The sequence below is a fragment of the Aphelocoma coerulescens genome, chromosome 14 (assembly GCF_041296385.1).
Source record: "Aphelocoma coerulescens isolate FSJ_1873_10779 chromosome 14, UR_Acoe_1.0, whole genome shotgun sequence".
Classification (NCBI taxonomy): Eukaryota; Metazoa; Chordata; class Aves; order Passeriformes; family Corvidae; genus Aphelocoma; species Aphelocoma coerulescens.
Genome location: NC_091028.1, coordinates 15,325,799 through 15,350,328, shown reverse-complemented (window position 1 = coordinate 15,350,328; position 24,530 = coordinate 15,325,799). Strand labels below are relative to the sequence as shown.

Genomic DNA, 24,530 nt, shown 5'->3' with positions numbered 1-24,530 from the left:
CACAAGCCAAAAGGACAATTCTGGCTTTCAGAAAAGTGCTCAGGTAAACAGTCACCACATTTCCATCATAGTTTATGTATAGTTCATGTATTTCAGCAGAAGGGTAATATTTTATTAAATGTATTCATTTCTAGCTGTGACTTTTTCCAAAGTTGAAAACATTTGTAGTGATTTCAGTTCTTAGCTGAGATAGTCCACAGTAAAACCCAATATAACCAAAGAACAGTTCAAGGAGAACTGTTTGGGGTGAAAAGAGCAAGGCAGATGTGTATTTGTAGTTGTTAATGGTCCAGCAAGCAGTTAAGCACATTAAGGGTTAGAACCAGATGTAACAGCTGTAATAACAGCTGCTGCATGGGCTGCATGATTTATCTGTTAATGAACAAGGCTGACTGAAAAAGACCCCATTAACAGCAAAGACAGCCTCAGCAAACATGGGACTGTCATTACAGAGTGGTGGGAGGCAGCTGGGCAAACTAAACCTCTCACAGAGCCATCCTGCTGCTTTTAAACTGGCAAAGTCTAAACTGCTGGCTGGAAGTACTTTCTCAGGACTCAAGACACAAGCATTTGTCACAGAGCTGTTTGAGGAAGAACAGTGGGCACATAGCTGCAGAGTTGCACTAGAGAATGTTGGCCTGCCAAGATATTCATCAAGGATTGTGCATGATTGTGTGTAAGGGGGTGTTTGAGCATGTAAGAGTGTGTGTGAATGTGTCAGAGTGTCCGAGAGTGCAGAATTCAGCATTTAAGGGCTGATCACTCACGAGAGATGCTTGGAGAGGGAGCAGATACAAAACCATCCTGTAGGAGCAAGGAAGTTGTTCCAGGCATGCAGAAATAAAGGCTGCACTTCCACAACTATCTCTGTCTTTCAACATTTCAAGAACTGTATTGCTGGTGAAGTGTATAGGAAGGCATTCCTGTTAGAATACTCCAGAGTGCATAGCACTGTAGCCCCATTAAACATGTAAGTAAGGAAACTTGATTTCAGTTTAAATTGTATTGTTTTTCCATTACAGTTTTGTGAATGGTGGTAGTGAGCCTATGCAGTTTATATATTTTGAGTTGTATTTTTTAAAGTATTCATGTGCTTCACTTGTAGGATTAAATTTTAGATGAAGAAAAGATGCTGAAGAGGTTTGGAATCACACCACTAACCTGCTTCTTTTCAAAGTGTGCTCAGAGCTTCAAGCAGAAAAAGAGATTTATTCTTTGTTGTCACAAGTGCTAGCAAGACAAGAAGTTGCAGATAAGTGCTGCACTGACTCCACTTGCAGATTTTGCAGGATTCAAAGTAAATCGAGCCCTGAACTCTAGAAAGTTTAAATATAAGTAGAGGATAGTTTTCAATATAGCTAATACAAATTTTAAAAGTGTATGTATTTCTAAAATAATCAGTAGTTATACAGGGTCACAACTTTTGTTTCTCTTCTACTCATCATATTAATTCCTTCAATTAGTTGCTGGTATGCCTAAACTGTCTTTTTTGTCAGTTGGTTTGAGATTTCTTTGCCAGTGCTTATTATCCATAATAGATGGGACAGATGGCTGTGATGTTAGGAAGAGAATTCTTTATGCCAGTTTTGCATAGAAAGTCCAAGGAATAACCTTAGTGCAGAAAACAAAGCTTGTAGTTCATGTTTTTGCACAGAGAAGTTTTGCTAATAATTATTTCAACTCTGCTTTTTATGTTGGCAGTAAAGAAAGATTTAGAGTTGATGATTCAGAAATTACCAGACATACAAGAAAATAATACTGGTGTATTTGTATTGCTGGTGTAGCCTGTTTGTGTTTGTATAACCAGACACTGCCAATCTTCTGAGCAATTCTGTTCTTACATAGTTCCTGTCTAGAAAGATTTAAAATATGTTTGCTAGTGCTAGTTGATTTATGAAATATACTTGTTTTTTACTGATTTCTGTAATGACAGCTCATTAGTATTTTGTAGACGTTCACTGTTGTCTTTTAGAGGGTTAGAAATTAATCTCAGGTGTTTAATATATGTAATATAATAAAAATGGATTCAGACTTCAAAATTCAGATACTTGATCTGCATTTATTCAGAGCCATTGCATCTCCTGAGTGCCAGCTTATGGGGATGACTGGGTATCCTGTGATATGGGAGATGGTGTCTTTTCTGTCCCTTTATCTCTTTTATCTCTATAAAGAATTGAAAATTATTTCTATCATAAATGTATCTTTTTACTGTTGTATGCTCTGAGCCAGGTGACTCCAGCCTTCCATTGTTAGTACCAGCCTTCACTGGAATACTGCAGTTAAACTGGTGCTCTGTGCTATGCATCACCTTCTGTGATTCTGTTTGTGGATGTCTGTAACTGCTGAAATGATTTGATATGAAAATGTTAATTGTAAATTAACAGGATTGGTTACATTTCTGTTTGGGGTATAGAAATACTAGATGATGATCACTGATAAAATGAGGATTTGTACTAACAGAAATGTTAAACCAGTAAATCCAGGCAGAAAGGATGAGCTTTCTGTATTGCCAAAAAGGGTTTCTTATTAGTTCCTTGGAGGATTTAAGAAATGTCACAGTACTGCAGCATAGATTCTTACATTCCTATAAAAGTACTTTAAAAGAACTTAAAACTAATTATACTTATGCAGATGTGTTAAATGGTACCAGAGGCTCTTTGTGAAGTAAGATCATAATGAACATGTTGGATTTTGCAAATGTGGATAAGCATCAGAATACTTCAGTCTGTTGTGTTAGATTGCAATTGTCAGGGCTCTCATTTCCAGCCTTTTTCCCACCATACAATATTTGGTGTTCAGAGGTTTTACTCTATCAAAACAATTGCATTTACACAGTGTCTCCATTGGCTGATAGTGGATCTGTAACCCCAAATTTGGGGCAGCCTACATGAATACTCATCACTGAGCTGTTTGTTTCAGCTTGGACTGGGCGTTTGTTTCTGTGGGCAGAGCACAGCACGTTGCTCTGGTTCTCCTGACATGATCTCACACTCAAAGTAGGTGTTGGGAACCCAGAGCCTTCTCTTTGCTGGTGGTGTGAGCTAAGGGCTTCTCAGCCTCCTGTTAAGAAAAATGCAATGAAAAGTAAGGAGCAAGTGTTGATGTTAGAATTTGTGTGAGCACAGAAGCTGTAAAATAGTCAGGTATTACAGCATTGAGCCATTGCACCCCATCCAAGGTCTCTTCCTTTCTAAGTGTGTTCAGCCTGTGCAGCCAAAGCCATGTGGTCTTGCAGGCTGGTCAGCCCTGCTACCTCCTCAGAGCAGCTCCTTCCTTCAAAATACAGATTCTATCTCCTTACTGCCTACCTGGAAACTGCCATCCTACCTGCTCCCATCAGTCTGAGGGCTGCTCAGCCAGGAAGACATTTTCAGGAGATGCCTCAGTGGGGACGACCTGAGTAATACTCGGTTTGTGACCTCAGTGTCGATCTGTCAGCTCTGGGTCATTTGCTTTCCTGGTTTGTGCTTGCTGGAATGCAACTCGCTGTATTCAAGACATAATAAGAGGAGCTTTATAATTGACCAAATGCATATTTTTCTGCCAGCTCGTTTGTAAGTCGTGTCATTGCTGTGACTCACTGAATATGCTGATTTTTGTGCAATGAATTAAAGACAAATGGCTAAAGCAGTTGCTACCTCCACGTGTGTGTGCAACCCCCTTCAAAAGAGTGCTGCTTTCACAGTTGGGAATTTCCGTCTGGAGCAGCTCATGTACTGCTATAATTTCCAGTTTCCAGCTGCTGAGCTGGGTTTAACTGGTGCAGATGTTCACAAACCATTCCTTAGCAAGGACTGGCAGCTCAGGAACTCCTTTGTGCATGGTTCAGCCTTAGCTGCTTCAGGGGACAGCTTCCAGAAGAGGGGTGGGACAGCTTAGCCAAGTAACAAATTACTCCATCGAAATATGCCTGAATTTGAGTCACCTCCAGCAGTTCATGCTGCTTCAAAGGAAGGTAATGGCAGAGTGTGTTGTCCTTTAGAATTCTGTTCAGTAAGAATTTCTCTGTGTCCTGTAAGCATGTTGCTATTACTAGCATGTATCTAGATCTGTAACCACAAAGTTCCAAGACTTTAGGCACCCAAATGTGTCAATACAACTAAGTCACTGGAATTTTCATTGAATCATTTAAATGCCTCTAAATCAGATGTATGTCAGATGTATATTTCATTCCATTGAACTTTGATCCTCTGTGAAGCCATCTCAAACAGATGCTTATGAGATGTTTGCTTCCTGATTAGTTAAAATAAATAATATGAAGAGAGAGGAAGAAGGGAAAAGTCAATTCCAGAAAATTGCCAGCATCAGAAAATACTCTTTTCCTTCCCTCTGTTACAATAATGATCATTTAGGTTTTAAGTATAGAAGTAATTTATAAGGAGACTGATAATCCCTGACTCGTATTATATGAGACTTCATCGGTTAGAATCTTAAATTCTACCCAGAATTTGGTCAGTAGCTTAGGCAGACCTTGTAAGCCACAGGTTTATATCCTTTCAGTGACATGGGCTGCCTCTGTAACCATGGCCACTCCTGATGTGGTACCAAGGCTTTTCTAAATAGAAAAAAAACTAGCAAATAACAAACCTGTTGGAAGTGGGGTTATAATCTCTTTCAAACTGGCATCTGTATCGTTTGCTTGACACTTTTGTTGTCTCTGATTCCTGTGTGTAGCAAGCCAGGCTGTGGTCCCTGCTAATTGTATAGAAACATGCCTTTATTCAGTACAATGTAACGCAGTATTTTTATTTATGATGCATTTGTATTCCTTCCCTTCAAATTTTGCATAAACTCTCCTCTTCTTTAACAAGACCCAAGGGCTGATACAGGGATGTTCATTGGTGCTGTGAGAAGTTGCTTTGTTTCTTCCTGTAATTCCATCCTGACTTGGCAATGCAGGCTCAGAGTTATCATTTCATTTGACCTGTAAATCAATCTGTGTAACATGCAAAGTAACCACGAATGCAAAGGAAATGAGAACAAAGTCATTTAAAAAGCATTTTATGTGGCACGTTCCAAGGCTGTATTTATGTGTGCTTTATTCCCTCCATGAGGAAACAGGGAAATATGCAGAACTGTAACACAAATACACAAAGAAACAGGAAAAAGGAAGGAGAGAGTGAGAATATTTATGTATGTTAATGAAGAATGGAGGGATTTAAGAAGAACCTGATCTCTTAGCTTTGCAGCGAGGAATAAGGATCTGCATCTTTTCCATTCTGGCCTGGACTTAGAGCATGACATGGGTAAGTTGCTTTGCCTCTGTGTCTTACTCCTCTAACTTAGCAAGGAATGTGAAGAATGTTGTATTATCATAACACTTTGGGTATTATATTTGTTGTTGCATTAATGAGTTGGTAAGTGTTTTTAAGGATGACTTCATGCCTTAGAAATATTTGATATGTACCAATGTTTAGCATTTGGTTATATGAAAAATATTCTGAAGCTTCCTTTCACAAATTCAGATCCCATGATTTATCGTTTTGACCAAAAATTATAAGCACAGCTAGACATAATTAGAGAAGAGTTCTATTCTTTTCCATTAACATTGCAAGACCTGATTTAAATGTTTTTTAACATTTTTTGTCTTCTCTCACATAAAGAGTGAACATCTTACTGTTGACACTTCCCTTCTTTTGGCTCTCTGTTGTTTTAGACTCAGTCCTTGTTACGAGGGTGATTGTTTTTATAGTCACAAAGAGATAAGTACCCGTAGTCAGAAGTGCTTACACACCCTACAACAGCTCTGCCCAGACTCCTCTGGAGCTGCAGAGGGGATCAGTGCTCTGGTACCCTGTCCAAACGAGTCTCACCACTCTGAGTTCACAAACTGTCAGTACCTGTGATGGGGCATCTGCATGTGAACAAAGAGGTGCTCAAATACATGGCAAGCTTGGACAACTCTACTAATTGAGGGCTTAGATTCAGAAAATTTTAATTAGTTAAATGAAGAGAGGGTATTTTTTATATTGCAGGTATTTCAGCACAACCCTGTCCTTGAGTAGCTTTAAGAGAGCTTAGTCTCTTCTTTTCTGCTATTCCTCTGCCCTTGGGCCCTCCAGAATGTCCCATCCTGCCTGTGACTCACGCCAAATATCCGGCTGTCACCTTAACTCACGCCTCTCTCGAGCTCTTCATGCTCTGCTTACATCTGTTAAAGGCTCCTTTCTGCATAGTATCTTCCACACTTGAAAACCATTCTTCAGGTTCCTGTTAGCTCACAGCTGGAGCACAGCTCCTGTTCTGTGGCCTGGGAGGGCAGAGCTGTGAAGTTCACAGGACCTGTTGAGTGACAGAGACTCAGACCTGGTCTCCACATCTGCCTTCTGGGCCATGGTTTGAAACCCCTCTGGGGTCCAGGACCCAGCAGTGCCCAGAACTAGCACAGGGACCAGGCTTTGTATGCTGGAGACAGAGATTGTCTTGTCTGTCTTATGCCAAATCCTCCTTACTCAATTCAGGCTTGGCTCTACCAGCATGTGATTTGAAATGAACTTGTGTAAGTTCCTGGGTTCCTCTATGAAACAGTGCAATTACATTTCAACATTGCTTTACCATCTGGGTGTCAGTAACATTTTGATAAGCCAACACAACACTTCAGAAATGTGGACCTTCTCCATGTAAATAAATGGACAAACTCCCTGACACCTTCCTGCTGTATTTTATAGTCATCTGCTACAAGTACTGGATGTTTTGTTTGTTTCTATGCCTACATGACCTATGACTGGTCCTAGGAGAAAAAGTAGAAAAAGGCAGTATAGAGTTGTGATTCAAGACCAAAAGCAAGCTCCAATCTTAATGCAGCAGCTTTTCTCCTTGGAACTTTAGCTTCTGTTTCTTTCAGAAATACTAAGCAGGATTCATTGAATAAAATATGGACACCCCTCTTTACTAAAGGTAAGAGAATAAGCATAACAGGAGAGGTACAAAATACCAGTTCTGAGAACTCCTCTGAGGTGTCCTCTTCTTGCCAAGGTGGAAACCAAAGCCAAGTTAAAATACTCTTGGTTAAATTTCACTGAAGAGTGAGGGACTGATATCCTTTGAATAAGCTGACCAGCTGCTTTGACTTGTGAAGGAGCTCTGGAATAGTTCAGCGAGAGAATGGGCACTTTATTTCTTGCATTAAATGGTAAAAACTGTCAGTGTTGTGGACAGCTCAAAACAGAGAATTTGGTGTTCTTGGGGGTTTTACTGTGAGCTGAGCTTGTCACCCAGCAATCCAAGAAGTGCAGATTAATTTGACAGGTTCAAAGGTTCTGGTTCTAATGCCGACTATAGGGACTTTGGAACATACATGTTATGTTAAGATACATTTTCCTAGGTGTCAGTTTGACTTCTTGTCAGCACATGAACATTAAATTACATTTAATTTGCAATTGGTTACCTATGAACTTAAGATATTTATAACATGCCAACACTGAAAATTGTAGTAATTTATATTTAGATGTGGGAGTGTTTCTTTAGCATCTTAACTACTGTTTTGAGACTTAGTTTTAGACACACCCATTTAAAAATGTTGGCTTTGATTTCTCATTGTTTAATTTGCAAAAGCATATGTGTTTTAAAAGTGCTTTAAAACCTTAGGACAGAGAACATATATAATTATTAATAATTTCATTAATTCATCATTCATTTTAAATGCATTATTTAACAGTAAATCACCTTTTCCTGTTCTGGTGTGCACAAGGTAGTTTATTACCTTCATTCATCTTGGAAGGCAGAGAACAACCCTTGTGCCTCTCTGCAAATACAAAACTGGGTTGGGGATGGAGATAAAAAAGTCAGGATGAAAGTGCTGTGTAGCACTGCCAAACAGGATTTTTGTTTCTTCTCTAGTACAGTTCTTCTCTACCTACAGGAAAACTCTAGTACAGTTTATCTACAGAATAACAATATACCAAGGGTATATTTGTGCTGTGTAGTGTCTTACACTTTTAACAGGTCAGTGAGAGGTACCATCCTGTTAAGAATGGTCTGATATGGAGAAATTTTTTTTTTCCTGAAAAGGAACGTAAATTATGTACTAATTAAGCCCTGCCCTTTTTTGGCTCCCAGCCTAATCACCAGCTACAAAGGAGCAGGAACAGCAAAAGGCCTGAGCACACGTGAACTTCTCTGCCTGCCTGAGAGTACCTGATGCCCTTGAGTCACGGATTGTCCAGCAAAGAGACATCTCACCCTCCTACCTGGACAGGAAGGACTGGGACAGTGCTGACAGCAGGATTCTACCACAGGTACTTACTACTACTTTGGCTATTTTTAAATATCTGATATGTTTGACTCTAACTTTTTATGGGAAGTAATTAGAACATTTCTGGTATTTGAAATGACAGTAGGGGAGCTATGAGCAACTCACACTGCATGTGCTGCCTGAGATGTAGCTATGCTTATCATGCAGAATACATTAATAAATCAGAATAGCTCCTATAAATTCAGAGAAAAAAAGTTACTGATTCTGGAAAGAAGTATTTTTTTAAAGAAAATTGTTTACATTTGAAATTTGAAAACAATTTTCTAATCCCATGAAGCAGATTAATTTATTAATGCTATTACTGCTTTTTTAAGAGATTTCTAAAAAAAAAAAAAATCTTTAAACTCTTTTATGTGACCTCCAGCTTACTTAAACCTTAATGAGATACTAATGACAAGTATTCAAATATATACCATTTCTCAAATGTCTTTTTGTGGTATATGTGATAAGCTTAACTTTAGGTCTCCTTACAGTGTGTAAGAAGATGCTTTTTCTCAGAAGACAAGGCAAAAGAATTTTATATGGCTTAAGACTCCTGTGTAGCATAATCTAGGAGTACAAATTTATGTTTCCTTGCTTGAACAAGACAGCATACTTTTTTTAGTTGTATTATATTAATTCTAGTTTAAATTTTGTTTTGAAATGTGGATTATTTTTCATTTTTGAAATGTCAGGATGTTTTTCAACATAAGGAGCTTGTGTTTTACACTGTTATGCCACTCACTTTGCTGAACTGAGTGAACTGACATTGGTGTTAAAGCCATGTAACAGCATGGAGAATATAGTAATTTCCTGTGTCTGAAATCTAAAAATCAATATATAAAAAAAGAAAAATATCACAAACAAAGTTATAAAATATTAACTAAACAATGGCAAAGGTAGTCCATAATTTTGTGTGCTGTGGCTGCATTTTGTGTTAATTTTCTAGATTTTTTTTGTCACCCTGGAACTGACAGAGATGCCAGCTACCAGCCATGCCCAGTTTCTGCCTGAGCTCTGCTGAAGCCTGGTGTAAATGGCTGAGAGCAAGCTGTACTTAACTATGAGGTTCCTCTCATATGAGGACCTCTCCAGCTATGAGAAAACCAAAATAATCTGCAGAGATTGGGTCCATATTCCTGTAATAGCCTGCAGGCACCCAGTTTGGCTCCCACTTTAGAGTGACATGACTGATTTCAGATTTATTTCTTCTGGGTTTCTGTTTGGGGGTATAAGAGCCTAGATCCTAATGTGCAAAGGCCAAGCATGGAATTAGGACAACAGGGGCTCTCTGTGTGGGAGAATTAAATGGACTCATTTCTTGGACAACACTGTGGTCTGGAATACCAGTCATTTGAGGTACAGAAGATAAGTGAATTTCTAAATAGAAGTGATTCATGTAGAATAAACTAATTTGCAATACAGAACAAGGTGTACAGATGGGTAATTCCCATGGAGTTGTTATCCTAGAATGATATTCTAATCCATTTTCCCAAGTAGATGAACCCACAGGGCAGATGGCTTATCTCTTCTGCCCCTTGTCAGTTTAGCTGTCTATGAATGCCTATTGAGAAAATTTTGGTCAAAAGTTAGTGAGAACTAGACAGAAAATGAAATATATTTCATGTATAACCAGAAAAGCTTAAAATGGTAACAAATTTTTATCATTGCTGAAGACCCAAATGTGAAATAAAGTGAATTTTAGAAGTAGAATGAATCTTTCCTTATATTCCTTATCTAACGTCTTGGTTTATTTTCCTGAGTAGTAGGATAACATCTATTTGGCATTAATATATCAGAAGTTAATGAGTTTTCAAGGGTAAAATGTTTGATTGAACCAAGCATTCAAAAATGCAATCACAGCTGTTAAGGTTAGGTAATTACAATGGCTCTAAAATTCTGTAATTTCTCTTCATTCTATATAATATGACATTTAGTGATATGAGGAAAAGACTAAATCTTGGAATATAAAAGTATTCAGACTCATTACACATTATACATAGCCCATCAGTGAAATTATGAATTTATACATTTTAAACTTATTAAGATAATAAAACTAGTATAGGACCAGTGTAATGTGAAAGTAATTGAAATTACCCAGATCTCAGAGCACTATGCAGGAATTTTCAAGAGATTTCTCTGTTGCAGTCGTGATGCCAGAGGGGTTCACAGAAGAGCTCCACAGCAGCCAGCCCTGTGAGAGCCAAGTGACCGAGCCTGCTGGGCTGCTGGCTGCCAGGAGCACCAGGACGATGGTGACAGGAGGTGGGGGCTACCTGGGGTACAATCTGGGGTGTGCCCTCGTTAGCTCAGGAATTGCTGTTGTGCTGTTCGATGTACGGAAACCCAAATGGGAAATTCCAAGCGGAGCGGATTTTTTCAAGGTATGTTACATGTCTGGTGCTCATTGTCAAGGCTTCCTCTTAAGGACCTTTGATTAAAACATTTACTGAAAAGCCTTTCAGGACAAGTTCATTACAGGAAATAATACAGTATCTGAATTCTGAACACCAAGGTACTGTATTTTTATTGATATCTGTATGTATGGGGAGTACTGTTAATGTAGCATTACCTGGTATACAAAAATGCAATATAATACTCTAACCCCACCATAGCATTTAATACGAGATACAGGTGTGTTCAGTGATAAATGGAATTTCATAAATGTGATTGTAATACACTAATGTACACTAAATAAAGTATTAAATCCATATAGAGTGTACTAGGGTTTTCACTCTTGTGTAAAACTGTAATTAAAGTTATCATACAGTGCATCACGAATCAACCTTAAAAAGAGACATTTGTGAAGGCAGCACAGATCAGCTCTCAAGGTGCCAGCAGAAATGGGGTTCTCTTACTTGGTGATTCCAAGGCAAACAGCTGAACCCTTCCTGCTGTGATTTATTGTCCCTGGGGCTGGATTCTCCAGCCCTTGCTGCTCCCATTCAAGTCAAACAAGTTTTGCCAGCCTGGAGGCTGCAGGACTAAGTGTGAAAATACGCATTATAATCAAAGCCAACAAGAGTCATCTTTGTTTTGCAACAAAATACTGGCAAAATTCTTAGTCATTGATTTTTCTGCCTCTTCATAATGCTTTATTTAATTGTTGTTAAGTACTGTGAAAAATAGACCAGAATAGCTTTAGATTTTCCTTACTGGCCATAGTTAATATAGTTCTAGAGAGAATGTAAGGAGCTCTGCCTGTCAAAACTCCATTCTTTTCACATTTTACAGGGTGATGTGAGGGACTATGAAGCAGTGTTCAAAGCCTGTGAAGGGGTTGACTGTGTTTTCCATGTAGCTGCATGTGGAATGTCAGGATTGGAACAAGCAAGTACCATTCTCCTAAAGTTTTCTTTGGTTACTTTGAGAAAGAAAAAAATTGTCTGCATGTAACAAAGAATGTGATTTTATGGTATTTATGTCAGACAGAAATTGTTATAAAGGTCAAGTCATCCATACAGGCAACAAGGGAGGTACTCCTTAAATAATAAAAGTCAAAGTGTGAAAGTAACATACTACAAAATATTCTAGAAAAATGAGATCACAGTTTTAAGAGCTTGGATAAGAAGGTACAGCCTTTTTCTCTGATCTGAAGAAGAGTGACAGCATTGCTCTAAAACTAATACTGATGAATTTTCTTCTTGTGAATTCAGTCATGAGGAAACAGACCTCAATCAATATGTTATGCTGAATAACAGTGATATTCACAGAGGGTGTTATCAAAAAAGTCATGAACCTACTGATTTATTTCTAGGAACAGGACAGATTGCCACTGGAACAAGAACTTGTGAAAGCTTTCAGGGAGCATAACCCTGCCTGTATTTCTTGTTTCTATATCATGGATTATCTGGGGTGTGACAAAATATTGAAGCATTGCTATTTCCCTTTAGATGCATTTTATCTTTCATTTTCAACTTTGTTTACTCATATGCTGAACAAGACAATAAACACGAGAACTGCCAGAAATCACTGTATGTCAGACAGACAGAACTGTAACAAATATTATAAAAAGGCCTCAGCTATTCTAGATCTGGAAATTGTAACCATCATATTGTGAATGTGACTTGTTTGATTAATTAAATCTTGTGCAAACTTTATTTCTAGCTTCAAAAGAAAGATCAGATTGAATCCATAAATGTTGGCGGCACAAAAATAATAATTGATGGTAGGTACCTAGATTTTCTTTCTCTGCATCTTATCCAAACCATGAATTAAAAAAACTTTCTAACTGGATGTTTCCTGTGAAGATCAGGCACTAAAATGAGGCTCTTCTCTCCCTCCTGTCAGAGCATGATGTAAACCTGGGTGTGCAGGCCCCAAGCTGGTAGACTTGCCACTGGTTTGAACTGGGGATAGATTTTCATCGTGGACTTCATTCCTTGGCAGTCCAACTACAGCTCTCTTCCATGTACTGGTTATTTTTTTTCCCTTTACTCTATGTAATGGAGCAGTGTTATCCTCTTTCCTCATAGAACTAAGATGAGAGCTGTTGTACTGTTTGTTGTGTCATAAACATTTGGTAGCAGGCACCATAGAAGTGTAAGTATATTTAGCTATTATCACATTAATTCAGAAAACCTTCCATCCTTTCTGCTTGTCTGTGATCCCTTTTTATTACATACTGATTTTGAACTACTGTCTCTGCAAGATGCCAGTAGATCTCTTTCAGTATATTTAATTCCAGAAAGAATGTTTTCTGAGTGTACTGTAAATACCAAAGCTACTTTCTCTTTGTTTTTCTTTCAAAAACCACATGGGGGAAAAGAAGAAAAAAAGCATAAAAATGGCAAGATCAGTTTTTATTTAGACTAATTTTCGTGCTGCCTGTGTGTTATTACTGGAAAAAAATGCAGAAATGGAATAGTAGGCAAGTAAAGCTCTAAAGGAGTTAGAAGGAAGAGTTGCCACATATTCCCTTCTTCCTACCCCAACCTCCAAACCCACAGAAACACATCATGTCAAATTTCCATAGGCTCCCAGCAAATCAAGAGGCTGGGAGGAGCATGAACCTGTTCATCTACATTTTAATAATACACCTTATTATTGTATTTTCCCCCAAATATTTACAACAATAATTAACATTGATGATTTTCAAAATGAGCCAATGAACCAGCTGGAAAGACTGCCCTGTACATTCTAAACATTCCTGACTTTGAATATTAATTCACTTCAATTTTAGGAATATTGTTAAATAAAAAGCAAATTTACATTATTCAAGTTTGCAATGACATATATGCAGCAGAATTTAGCTACACAAGACTGAAATCCGTAATTAAGTCTTTGTTTTGCAAATAACATTAATTTTCTTTGTATTTGAAGCACTGCTGATTATACACTAGCAGGGTGTGTTTTCCTGTTGACACATCATTTGTCACTTATGAGCAGACTGAGACAAAGGCAGTTTTGTGGCATGTGGGCAGAGCTGGCCTGTGCTCCTGTGTGACTGCATGTTCCATCACCAGGGGTGCAAGAGGCAGCTCAGGGCAGAGCCTTGGAGTGGCTGGTGCCCACAGCACTGCCCCAAGGGCTGTCCCACAACCAATGTTCTTACTCATCTCCTTTGTATTCCATTTGTAAAATGAACGTGTTTTAAGAAAGGTTTCTCAAGGAGGAGTTTTTCCCCCATGAAGATAATTCCTCTATCCAGCTGATGACTGCAAACCAGTGATATGATAGTTACAGGTATCTCATCATGAAACATTTGGTGACCACAAGGTGTAATATTCACATAGCAGATATTTGGGATGAAAAATTCCAGCTGAATGGAAGATAATATTATATGATAAGGTAATGTTAAAATTGAAATAATATTTTTTTCTATAAACATAATGCTTGTTTTCAAAAAGAAAATCTGCCAGTTCAGTCATTTCTCCCTCTTTATTTTTGTTTTAAAATAATTTGTTTTGTGTATCATTGTAGTCTGCAAACAAAGAAATATCCCTAGACTGATATATACCAGTACAGTGAATGTGGTGTTTGGAGGGAATCCTATAGAAGAAGGAGACGAAGAAACTGTACCATATTTTCCACTGGAAAAGGTACTTTGTTCATGGGATGGTGTGGCATTTACTGTGCTCCAAAGGGTAGATTGTGCAAAGGCTGTTCTGAGAGCAGTTGTTTTACTGCAGATGTTCTCAGTACATTTAGCTCAAGAAGTGAGTTAAATAAATACTAATGGACTTAAATTCCCTCTGAAGCTAAGCTTGTGCCACTAATTTTTAAGTCTGTTAAGTTTTTTGTCATAAACAAACTATATATTTACTAAATCTTATTATTTCTAGTTTTGTTTTGCTCAGCTGATACCTGTGAGCTGGCTAGATTGAAATGTTGTCAGTCAGAAACAGTAAGTTTGCCTTTACAGATTCAGTAATTATCTTATTCTGCTTTTCTTTATAGCAATTTAATCATTATTCTAGAACCAAGGCAATTGCAGACCAAATGGTTCTTGCTGCTAATGGAACTTTACTAAAAGGTACCTATAAAGTATTTGGGGGTTTTCTATCATTAGGAGTACTAATGGGCATTCCTTTCTCTGGTTGCTCATTTATCAATAGGATACTTTAACTGAAATAAGGATTTATTTGGTTCTACTCCTCTCTTTGGTGGATAATTAGCTGTTCTGATAATACCAATCTGTCAGCACTGTCCAATGGGTCCTTCTTGTATCCCATGGCTCACAAGTGTCTGGGGAAGAATAGTCCCAGTTTCCTAAAGAGATTGGTAATATCAGGGACATGTTGACTTCTAGTCAACATGAACAGTTGTGGCTAAAAATCCATCTGAACATGGCAAGGGAAATACTTCTCCTTGCTTTAGATACATACTTTGCTATTCCTACTGATTTCTCTTAACAGAAAAGTTGGCAAACTAAGTTAGGTGGGGATTCAATTTTAGCATCCTTGATTTAACTACTGAGCAAATGCCTATGACCTGATATTCTTGGCCATATGAAAGGTGTCATTGTGCCTGTTCTCAGGAGTCAGGGGAGTCTGCTTACTTATTCACATGTCAATCTTAGAGTATTAATTTTGATTTACAATATTTAAACTGATTTGAAAGCCTCTGTTTAGGAGACTTCTTCCATTCCTTTATGGTGCCCTTGATCTGCAAGCAAGCAAGGAGTCTGGATATAGCAAATTGAGTGATCTGTTTCCAGTATTGCACATGTCTAGAGTGGACAAATATAAGTTGTAAACTTCTCTCTGTAATAAATAGAAAAAGTCAATCAAGCAGGAGGAAAGTTTGATTTGTCCTGTTCCTATTCAAAGTCTTGTGGGATTTCGTTTTCCAGGCTGCTAAGCTCAGCTCTGTCACTGCTACTGAATTCAGTTTTGCACGACAATGAAATCAGGTTCCCAGGAAGCTGAACCACACAGAATGGTCAGACTGAGCCTTAATTTTGAAAGTGTAAAATTCAGACAGTATGTGTCAACTATATGTTGCCATCACAGCTGTCTAACAGTCACCTGTTGCTCTCTCTCCAAGGAGGGGACAAGCTCCACACATGTGTGCTTCGCCCACCGGGCATCTACGGACCAGAAGAGCAGCGGCACCTGCCTCGAGTAGCCGTATGTGTTTTGTAGTCAGCTCTGGAGGACATCACGAGTAGTTGTAAGGGCATAACACAAGTGGGGGTACCTTGATTGCAGTTCTTAACCATTCCTGCAGGAATGTGGTGAAAGCTCAGGGACAGGTGATGTGGTGCAGGGTAACAAACAGCAGGAAACCAGCACTGCGGGCCAGGATCAAACTGGGCTTTTCAGTGAAAAGAGGAAATGGAAGGCTGAAATGCCATGGCAAAAGAAGTAGGTTTGCATCCCTATTGTTTAATGGAAATACTGTCTTTTAAATATGCACTTTTGTTTCTGCTAAACAATATATCACCATATTTTGCCACTGCCTATCAGTGCAACCATCTTTGATTTACAAAACCACCCACTAGTTGGATTTTTTCTTGTGACACCTTTCTTGTGTTGCAATTGTACAGAAATACAGCAAGTTCCAAGTATTTGGGTTGACACAAAATTAATGTTATACTGCATAATAAAGGTATAATGTAGTTATCTCATGTTTTCTGTTTCTACAGATAAATATCCAGCGGAGACTTTTTAACTTCAAATTCGGGAATCACAAAGTTCAGATGAACTGGGTTCACATAGGAAATCTAGTGCAAGCTCATTTACTGGCTGCTGAGGCTCTCACCTCTGAGAAGGGCTACATAGCTGTAAGTAAACAATATAATCATTGTGAGTTCTCAAACAAGTTTAATTTTTGATGTTTTGAGACCAAAGAGTCTCCAAAAAGTCATATGCTAAATTCTCTAAAATGGTGTGTGGCTCCACAAGCACATAGACAGTGCAAATGCAAATACATTTTGCTCGTATCTTGATGTTTTTGTTTGGTTTGAAAAGACACAATTTCCTGGGTTACTGGAAGAAACTGTATTTTTAACTAGCTTAATATATTCACCATTACACAAATCTATATATCCTGTTCTCTTGAAAACAGGTTCTGATCCTAGATGCGTAAAATTTAGAGCAATCATTCTGAGGCATTCCAGTTGAATTTTCAGAGCTGAAAATTCCAAAAAGAGACGTACAAAACTAATGGACAATTTAAAAAGGTTTTTCTTTTTGTTCTACTGGTCATAATTGCAACAGCAATCTGAGGACTGTGAAGCATTACAGAACTGACAACGTTGCAGCAGCTGCTGCATTCACAGTTCTTGGAGGTACCAGATTGATTTACATTGGTAGGAACACACAGACAACAGGCAGACACAGGCGAACATCTCTCCGTGTGTTTTCTGTTAGTTCAGTGCTTGGAAGCCAGGCAGCTGTTTTAAATTGATGTCACTCCCAGAGTCCCAGGGTTGCTTGGGTGCTCAGGTGTTCCTGGTACTCAGAGCTGGGCAGACCCCTCATCCAGAGCACAGCCGGAACTCGACCTCAGAGCTGTGTTTGTTAAATGCTGTCAGTGCTGCCCCTTCTGTTGCACTCACAAAGGTAATTCTGTGCCCTGCACATCATGAAGAACATAGTGCTCCAACAGCTGGGCTGCTACAGGAGGAAACTGAGCTCTGATCTACACTACAGCATGGTTAACCATCCTGAGCTCTACCACCACTGTGGGGTTACCGCAGTGAAGCCCAGTGAAGGCAGTTTGCTCTGTGCACATTCACCCTGTGCATGCTGGCGTGTTGCTCACAAAATCATGACATGTAGGCAGGTATGAGAGACAGAAAATGCCATCCTGTGCACAGCCTTTTGTCACTGTTTTTCTCTGCTTCTTTACCAGAGTGGTCAGGCTTATTACATCCACGATGGTGAAAATGTCATCTTCTCTGAGTGGATTGTGCCTTTGGTATGTACTGCACAGCCCTGCAGCTCCCAGCACCGTGTGGGCAAAAGTCCTGTCACTGACTGACACACCAGACCAACTAAATGAAGTTCAGTGCACAGGAATTACTGAATTACTTAACATTAAACTCAGTCCTATTCTTCCTGATTATCCCAAAGTTCCACTGGTGTTAAGAGAAGTTTTGGATATATGTAACTGTGGAGTTTGGCCTTACTGCTTTGAGAGGTCCAGAAGCTGCTGCAGAACAGCAACATTTCATGAAGCAAACCCACAGTGCACAGCAAGCTCTGCCACTGGCATCTGGCAGGACTCTTAGAGCCCTCACTTATCCCTTTGTCCAGGCAGCAGCTGCAGCACAGAAGGGAAGCTCATTCAGAATCCTATCTTAGAAGCTAAAAAGACACAACACTATATTTTCAGAAATTATCAGGCTGGGATTCTAGGAGCATGCCAAGTTTTGATCCTGCAATGCCATCACAGAAAATGACTGCAGTAGAACAATGGGCCTGTATTTAGTTGTAGTTCAGTATTCCAGTCTGGGTCACTTCCCCCTTGGAAATGGCCTTTTTTTCCCCTTTACTGTACAATTGCAGATGAAGGGTGGGAGATGGACACCAAAGAATGAGAAGTGGGTTTCAACTGCATTTCTTACCACCAGTATCGACAGGGAGACTAGCTGGAAAAAGAAGTTTAGATACAAGTTTTATAAACACTCTTTTATTTTTTTCCATTTTCATGCCTCATTGATACCCTCAATTTGGTATAAGTTCTCTGTTATTCTTTCCTTTTATACCCTTTTTAGTTTGAAAAATTAGGCTACAGGAAGCCTTGGATACATATTCCTGTTCTCCTGGCTCATATAGCAGGTAAAAAAAAAAAAATATGTTCTTAATTATTGTGGGTTGTTTGATTTTTTTTATTCCTATGAAGCTACATAGTGGTTTTATAAAATGCAGGGGCCCAAATTGCGGGAATTATTTAACATTATTTTAATTGAAAATAATTGCTTGTGCCATGTGGTATTAATTGTACCAGATAAAGTTTAAAGGCTAGTCATAAACTCATCATGTACTCTATAAATTAAACAGTGCCTTTTACCAGTAGGAATTACAGGATGTACAATGTCAGCATTGTCTCAGTTTATTGTTACCCAGGTGTCTCATTAAGTAATTTCTGTTACACAGCCACTGTGATGGAATATCTGCACCTGATACTAAAGCCAGTTTTTAGCTTCACACCTTTCTTGACAAGGAATGAGGTAAATATATAAAAAGAGATAATGTTTATATATTTCTGACTAAAATTCTCATTAGGTATGTGATACACCCTTTGGATTGTCAGCATTACAGCTCTGTGTTCTGTTCTGTTTCCATTGTAGTATCGTTGTTGATATATTTTCCTCCAAGTTCTAGAGAACTGGATATTAAAGTCACTTCCATAACTGTCCTTTTGGATTTTAGGTGTGGAATGTCACTGTAACTCACACTTTCCGAATAGACAAGGCACGAAATCAACTCGGTTACAAACCAAAGAAATTCTCATTTGCTGATTCTGTGGATCATTATCTAAAAACAAGACCTACCTGCCAAGAAGATCACACGTTCATTAAAATGGTGTTTGTTTTTGGCATTTTGTTAAGTTTGATCATTCTTTCTTTCTTCTAAAATCAAATAACCACCCACCTGTTCCAGGAAACCTCCTTTTGTTTGAGTATTAATGATCTGGTTATAGTACATTCCTCAGCCACTCTGGACTTTCTTATTCATATTACTATGATGACACCTCTCTGATCTCCTTAAGAAAGAAAATAACCCAAAAAACAACTACAAAAGTGAAAACGTAGGACGTATCAGGAAATGTTCCCCAAGAGCAACACACTGTTACATCAAAGGAGTTCACCACAAATGGGTGCAGGAATACTTTTAATGGATCTTCATTAATTAATGGTTTCATGATGGGAAGCATTTTCTAAAAATGATAATTCAGGAGGGTGAGAAGTTGGAAGAAGAGGAACTGTCACAGGACAACAGTGCTGTAACAAGTCCAGTAGCTCCAATGAAGAAAAGGGTGACTAAACAACTCTTCTGATGAAGCCACGGCTACAGCTACTGTCAGTTAGTCTGAGGAACTACAGAGACCTGGGAAACAGTGCAAAAAATATGGAAAGTAAATATTTATAAATAATAGGTGATTAGAGGAATGAAAATCCTATTTATGTAAAATAGTTTTATTGTGCTAAAACTTTGTAAAAAATGTAGTAAGTATCATTATGTGTGTTTGTAAATCAAATAATATGCTTTAAATGCAATAATAAATAATAACTGAACCAAATACTGTTTTTAAGCCTCTGGCAAACCAAGGTAAATAAAAAGCTCTTCTATGGAGAATTTCCCATTGCGGATGCTCTGCCTACACACAGGTTTTTCAGAGTTAAGCCAAGAGGGTTTTTTTTCACGAGCTCTTTGCACTGTTTCAACTCCTGTAGCATAATACAGCCAAAGCAGTGATCTGAAATAATAAAGCTCCAGCCCAGCTACAGCTTTAACTGGCAGCACTAGTACTGTTCTGGCGCCATCTGATGTTTTTTTGTTTTGCTTGCCTGAGTATAATCTCTGGGCAGCCCTAAAGACACCTCCAGGGATATTTACAGGCATTGGGGCACCTCAGAATTTGAAATAGCTGACTCTGAGGTTCTACCCTAAGAACCAAGCACCCTCAGCCCCTCTCTCCTGCATGGTCCATGAGGAAGAAAGTTTGCTACAGGTGGTGGTGTCCCAGGGGAAGAGAATATTTGACATTTGGAAAAGAGCAAATGTAGGGAAAAGCCTCCCTTTGCAAACTCGACTTCAGCACACCTCTTCCGACCAACATCACATTCCCTGCTGGGATTCCCTTGGGCTACCAAGTGACAGGAGCAGGACGAGCCCACGGAGGAATCCCCCAGCAGTGAGATGCGCTCCAGTGCTGAGGAAGGGAGCGCTGCTCCCTCCCAACACCTCACCGCCTCCACGCTGCGCCCTTGCTTTGCGGTTCAGCTGGAAAACCCAGGGATGGGCAGAAGGAAGGAGGAGGAAGCAGAGCAAAGTCGTGTTTGCTTCCATCCCTCCGCCCTGGCCCATATCCACTCGCTCCCGCAGGCAGGAGAGGCTCCCGGGGGGCTTTTCCCACCTGCCCCGCGAGCGTCCCCCGCCAGCCCCGCCAGCTCCTCCGGCACTCCCCGGTTACTTCCACGCCGCGGACGCGGAGCGCCAGCGATTTCCGCCGCCGCTGCCCGCGGCCGGGAGCGCATCCCGGAGCCGCGGAGCGCCCGCTGCTCACCCCGTTGGCGGCGGCGATGCGGGCGATGAGCTGGATGGCGTCCTTCATGTAGAAGCGGCCGTCGCCGTCACCACGAGCGGGCGGCACGGTGGCCAGCGTGCTCTGGATGAAGTTCTCGCTGTAGTTGGCATTGCTCTGCAACACCGTCACCCGCTTGCGCAGCCCGCTGCTGCCCGGCTTCTGCTCGCCGTAGGGCTTCGTCTGCACGGTCACGATCCGCACCATGGCCGGCGCCGGGCGAGTTCCGGGAGCCGGGGGGCGACCGCGGCCGCCCCTTAAAGGCACCGCCCGCGCTCCCGGCCGGGCCCGCAGCGGCCGCAGGCGACAGCGCCCGTGGGCTGCTCTGCCCTGGCCTCTTCTGCCCTGGCCCGCTCTGCCCTGGCCTCTTCTGCCTTGCCCTGCTGGCACTGCCCCGTCCTGCCCCGTCCTGCCGATGCTGCCCTGCCACAGCCCCGAGCACCTCCGTGTCCTGGTGCTCTGCTCGATCCGAGCCGCTGCCATGGAACTATGGAAAGGTTTAGGTTGGGAAAGAGCTTCAAGATTTTCAAGTCCAGCCGTTCCCCAGCACTGCCCAGGCCACCACTGCCCCACGTCTCCAAGTGCCACACGGCTTTGAAATCTTTCCAGGGATGGGGACTCCACCACTGTGCCAGGACCGGACACTTTCCCTGAGATCCAATTTAAACCTCCCCTGGCACAGCCTGAGGCCGTTCCCTCTCCTCCTGTCCCTGTTCCCTGGGAGCAGAGCCCGACCCCCCCGGCTGCCCCCTCCTGTCAGGGACTTGTGCAGAGCCACAAGGTCCCCCCTGAGCCTCCTTTGCTCCAGGCTGAGCCACACCAGCTGCCCCGGGTGCTCCAGACCCTACCTGTCCCTATGGCCACCAGCAGGATGTCCCCACAAGCCTTACAGACAGGCCCTGACCTCAAGTGACCACCCCACACAAGCAGGAGCCCCCCAGTGCTCCAGTAGCAAGGTCAGGGAAGGTCAGCATTAGCAGCACCTTGAAGAAGTTGAATTTTGGCATAGCTCCAGTTCTCAAAAGAATGGTAACGTTCCAGAAATTCAAATTACCTCTTACAGATATTTTTTCTCCTAAATGTCTCCCCTCCAAGGAAATAAGCTGAAGCTGGAATTTTTCTGTCTTGGTGATACCTGGATTTGGAGCAAAATGGAAAAGACTCTGCACATCACACAACCAAGATCTCTAATCTCACCTCCTCCAGGGCAGGAAAGGTAGAACCTGCTAGGGAGAGTTTGCCTACTAAGTCCCCGCTTAAAAAACTGCATCATTAAACCCTTCCTAGCAGCAGCAGGGTCAGGAAATAAAGGAGGTTCTCTGTGTATTGCTGTGCCATGTTTTTTACCTGCAGCAAACCCAACTTTTTCCATGCGTGGCGATTTCTCAGCTAAGCCCTCCTCTCAGCTTTAACCATTCCTTTCCTAAAAGGCAGAGAGAGTTGCAGATGAATTCCTGCCACATCTAAAAAGGCTGATTTTACAAACAAAAGAAACATAAATAATGCACTGCTCAGTTTGTAGTGTCTGCTCCACACGGAATGCCTCATTATTTCCCAACTCCTTCTTAGGCAAGGAGCTGGCAATTTCTGATTTACCCACACCTTGCCTGAGGCAGCATTGGCAGAGCTCAGTCAGAGCTAAAAATCACCAAATATGTTTTTGGGGCCTCTACTTCTTTTAGACTGTTCTGAAAATGAAAACAATACCTGTGCTACTCGCTAAGGAAAAATATGGAAAGCTGGAAGCTCACCAGGAATCCTGCCCCAGCACCAATGGCTGCAGTGTGTAAATCAGAGCCCAGCTCTCATTTTGCCACTGACATTTACTTGCCCAGTGTAAGGTTACAGCAGAGGAACAGCAGAGAGCAGGAGTTAGGGCAGATAAAAAGAGCTTTGAAACACTATTTGCTGCCCTCACACATGAGGTCACTTACATTTAATGGCTATTTTAAACTCAAACAACTTTTTAAGCATCCAGTGGCCAGGGTCATCATTTTTTTCCACATTAACAGATATTTAGAGAAACCAGAAAAATAGAATAAGCTGAATGGTTTTAGTACCTCCAAGCTGGTTTTCATTGATGTTGCAGCCTCAACTTGGGGCACTTCAGTCTTCTTATTTCAGCCACCTGGGAATAATTAATTGCTGTTAACAGTCAAGAGCCCAAGACAAACCTCCATTTTTCTCAAATGATGTTATTTCCTTATTGCATATGAAAAGGCAGACTTTATTTTATATAAAAGAGTGTAAAATCAGGCAGGAATTACAGAACAAGTGGAAGATGAGGATTATCAGCAAATGACAAAAAAAAAGGGAAAGAAGCAAATCCTTTATCAGGTGACAAAATCAAATGAGCCTCACCCCTTTACACTTCTCACATCAAAACCACAAGGATGTTTAATTAGGAACCCATTCAACAAAGTTCTTCCTCAGTGAGGCAGTTCCAGCCTGCGATGGAACCACAACCCATGGTATGGAAAACAAGAGCAGCTCTAGGGAGAGCAGCCTTTATGAAGCACAGTCATATTACAGCTGGATTACTGAACAGCACTCATTTTTATTGTGCCTCAGTGTTTTCGTGCCAAGATCATCAACAAGTAGAAAGGTATGCCAGCTTTTGGAGAAGGACAAGACTATAAATTGCCTAAAAGCTGCCTGAAGCCGTTCCTGGTTCAGTGTGGCTGCTCCCAAGCCTGGCACTGGGAGCTTTAACATACAAGGGAGTGCACACAGCTGTAAATCCACTCTTCCTGCTCCTTGAGGGGCATCACGTGCTGAGAGACCTGGCACAAGAGAAAGCAGAGGTGGAAGAGAGTTCTCTTTATTGGAAAATTCCTACCCAATGTGCTGTGCAGGCAAAATGTTCAGTACTTGTATCGCTAAATGATAAACATTCATCAGATACACTGACAGCTGATATTTAAAAACTACTGTTGGACTTAACAGCAAAATATCCCTAAGGATTGAGCCTACAGTTTATACTGAATGAAGCCTAAATTCAAATGTAAAACCACCTTCCAGGATGAGGCTATGGATATCTAAAGTGTCAGCAGCAATTTAAATAGGGCCCAGCCTTGCCTGTGTCATGGGACTGCTCTGTTGACAACAGGTTTGAATGAATCCACCCTGGAAAGCTGGGAAATATAAAATAGCTTGGATGCCTCTGCTTTTAAACAAAGAGAGTGCTTCCGAGGGTGACAGGTTCTGCTGTGCTGGGAATGCAGCACAAACCACAAAGATCCTACTGCAGCTGCTGGATCCCACAGCAGGAAGGACATGGAGATTCCCAGTGGGAATCAGGGATGCAGCACTCGGCTGTGCTCCCATCGTTCCCTCAGGAATACCCAGGTTTAGCTCATTCTGTCTGCCCAGAGAGGGGACATTGGCTCCTGGATCCCCTGGAAGGTTCCAGGCCAGGCTGGACATCGGGGCTGGAGCAGCCCGGCACAGTGGGAGCTGTCCCTGCCATGGCAGCGCTGGCACTGGGTGAGCTTTGAGGTCCTTCCAACCCAAAATCGTTCTGGGAGTCTCAGAGCCCTGAAGTCCTCATGACAGAGGTGGAACTGCAAGAGCTTAAGGTCGCTTCCCAAAAAAACCC

The 24,530-nt window shown here is 41.0% G+C and overlaps 2 protein-coding genes across 4 annotated transcripts; one reads left to right on the top strand and one right to left on the bottom strand.

Moving 5' to 3' along the window:
* The first annotated feature begins 1,107 nt into the window (after positions 1–1,107).
* On the top strand, positions 1,108–19,394 carry LOC138118503 (putative short-chain dehydrogenase/reductase family 42E member 2). 2 transcript variants are annotated; one of them, XM_069029521.1, is made up of 13 exons: positions 1,108–5,246; positions 8,059–8,237; positions 10,382–10,617; positions 11,468–11,563; positions 12,341–12,401; positions 14,156–14,274; positions 14,633–14,708; positions 15,722–15,804; positions 16,323–16,460; positions 17,534–17,599; positions 18,399–18,462; positions 18,781–18,854; positions 19,057–19,394. In XM_069029521.1, exons 3-13 carry the CDS (start codon positions 10,387–10,389, stop codon positions 19,258–19,260), a joined length of 1,212 nt encoding a protein of 403 aa, XP_068885622.1. In that variant the 5' UTR covers positions 1,108–5,246; positions 8,059–8,237; positions 10,382–10,386; the 3' UTR covers positions 19,261–19,394. The 2 variants fall into 2 exon arrangements, with proteins under 2 accessions (XP_068885622.1, XP_068885623.1); XM_069029522.1 differs by lacking the exon at positions 1,108–5,246 and adding an exon at positions 5,570–6,897.
* Positions 19,395–19,484: 90 nt separating this feature from the next.
* LOC138118504 (uncharacterized) lies at positions 19,485–23,705 on the bottom strand. 2 transcript variants are annotated; one of them, XM_069029523.1, is made up of 6 exons: positions 23,294–23,705; positions 22,993–23,060; positions 22,280–22,355; positions 21,987–22,067; positions 20,915–21,419; positions 19,485–19,734 (listed from the first exon to the last, which is right to left on the bottom strand). In XM_069029523.1, exons 5-6 carry the CDS (start codon positions 21,413–21,415, stop codon positions 19,708–19,710), a joined length of 528 nt encoding a protein of 175 aa, XP_068885624.1. In that variant the 5' UTR covers positions 21,416–21,419; positions 21,987–22,067; positions 22,280–22,355; positions 22,993–23,060; positions 23,294–23,705; the 3' UTR covers positions 19,485–19,707. The 2 variants fall into 2 exon arrangements, with proteins under 2 accessions (XP_068885624.1, XP_068885625.1); XM_069029524.1 differs by lacking the exons at positions 22,993–23,060; positions 23,294–23,705 and adding an exon at positions 22,684–22,753.
* Positions 23,706–24,530: the final 825 nt, after the last annotated feature.

Coding starts and splice junctions, on each gene's coding strand:
- LOC138118503 (XM_069029521.1), top strand. CDS start 10,387: ATGCCAGAGGGGTTCACAGAAGAGCTCCACAGCAGCCAGCCCTGTGAG. Junction 10,618..11,467: donor GCGGAGCGGATTTTTTCAAG/GTATGTTACATG, acceptor CACATTTTACAG/GGTGATGTGAGGGACTATGA. Junction 11,564..12,340: donor GAATGTCAGGATTGGAACAA/GCAAGTACCATT, acceptor CTTTATTTCTAG/CTTCAAAAGAAAGATCAGAT.
- LOC138118504 (XM_069029523.1), bottom strand. CDS start 21,415: ATGGCAGCGGCTCGGATCGAGCAGAGCACCAGGACACGGAGGTGCTCG. Junction 19,735..20,914: donor GCATCGCCGCCGCCAACGGG/GTGAGCAGCGGG, acceptor ACTGTTTCCCAG/GTCTCTGTAGTTCCTCAGAC.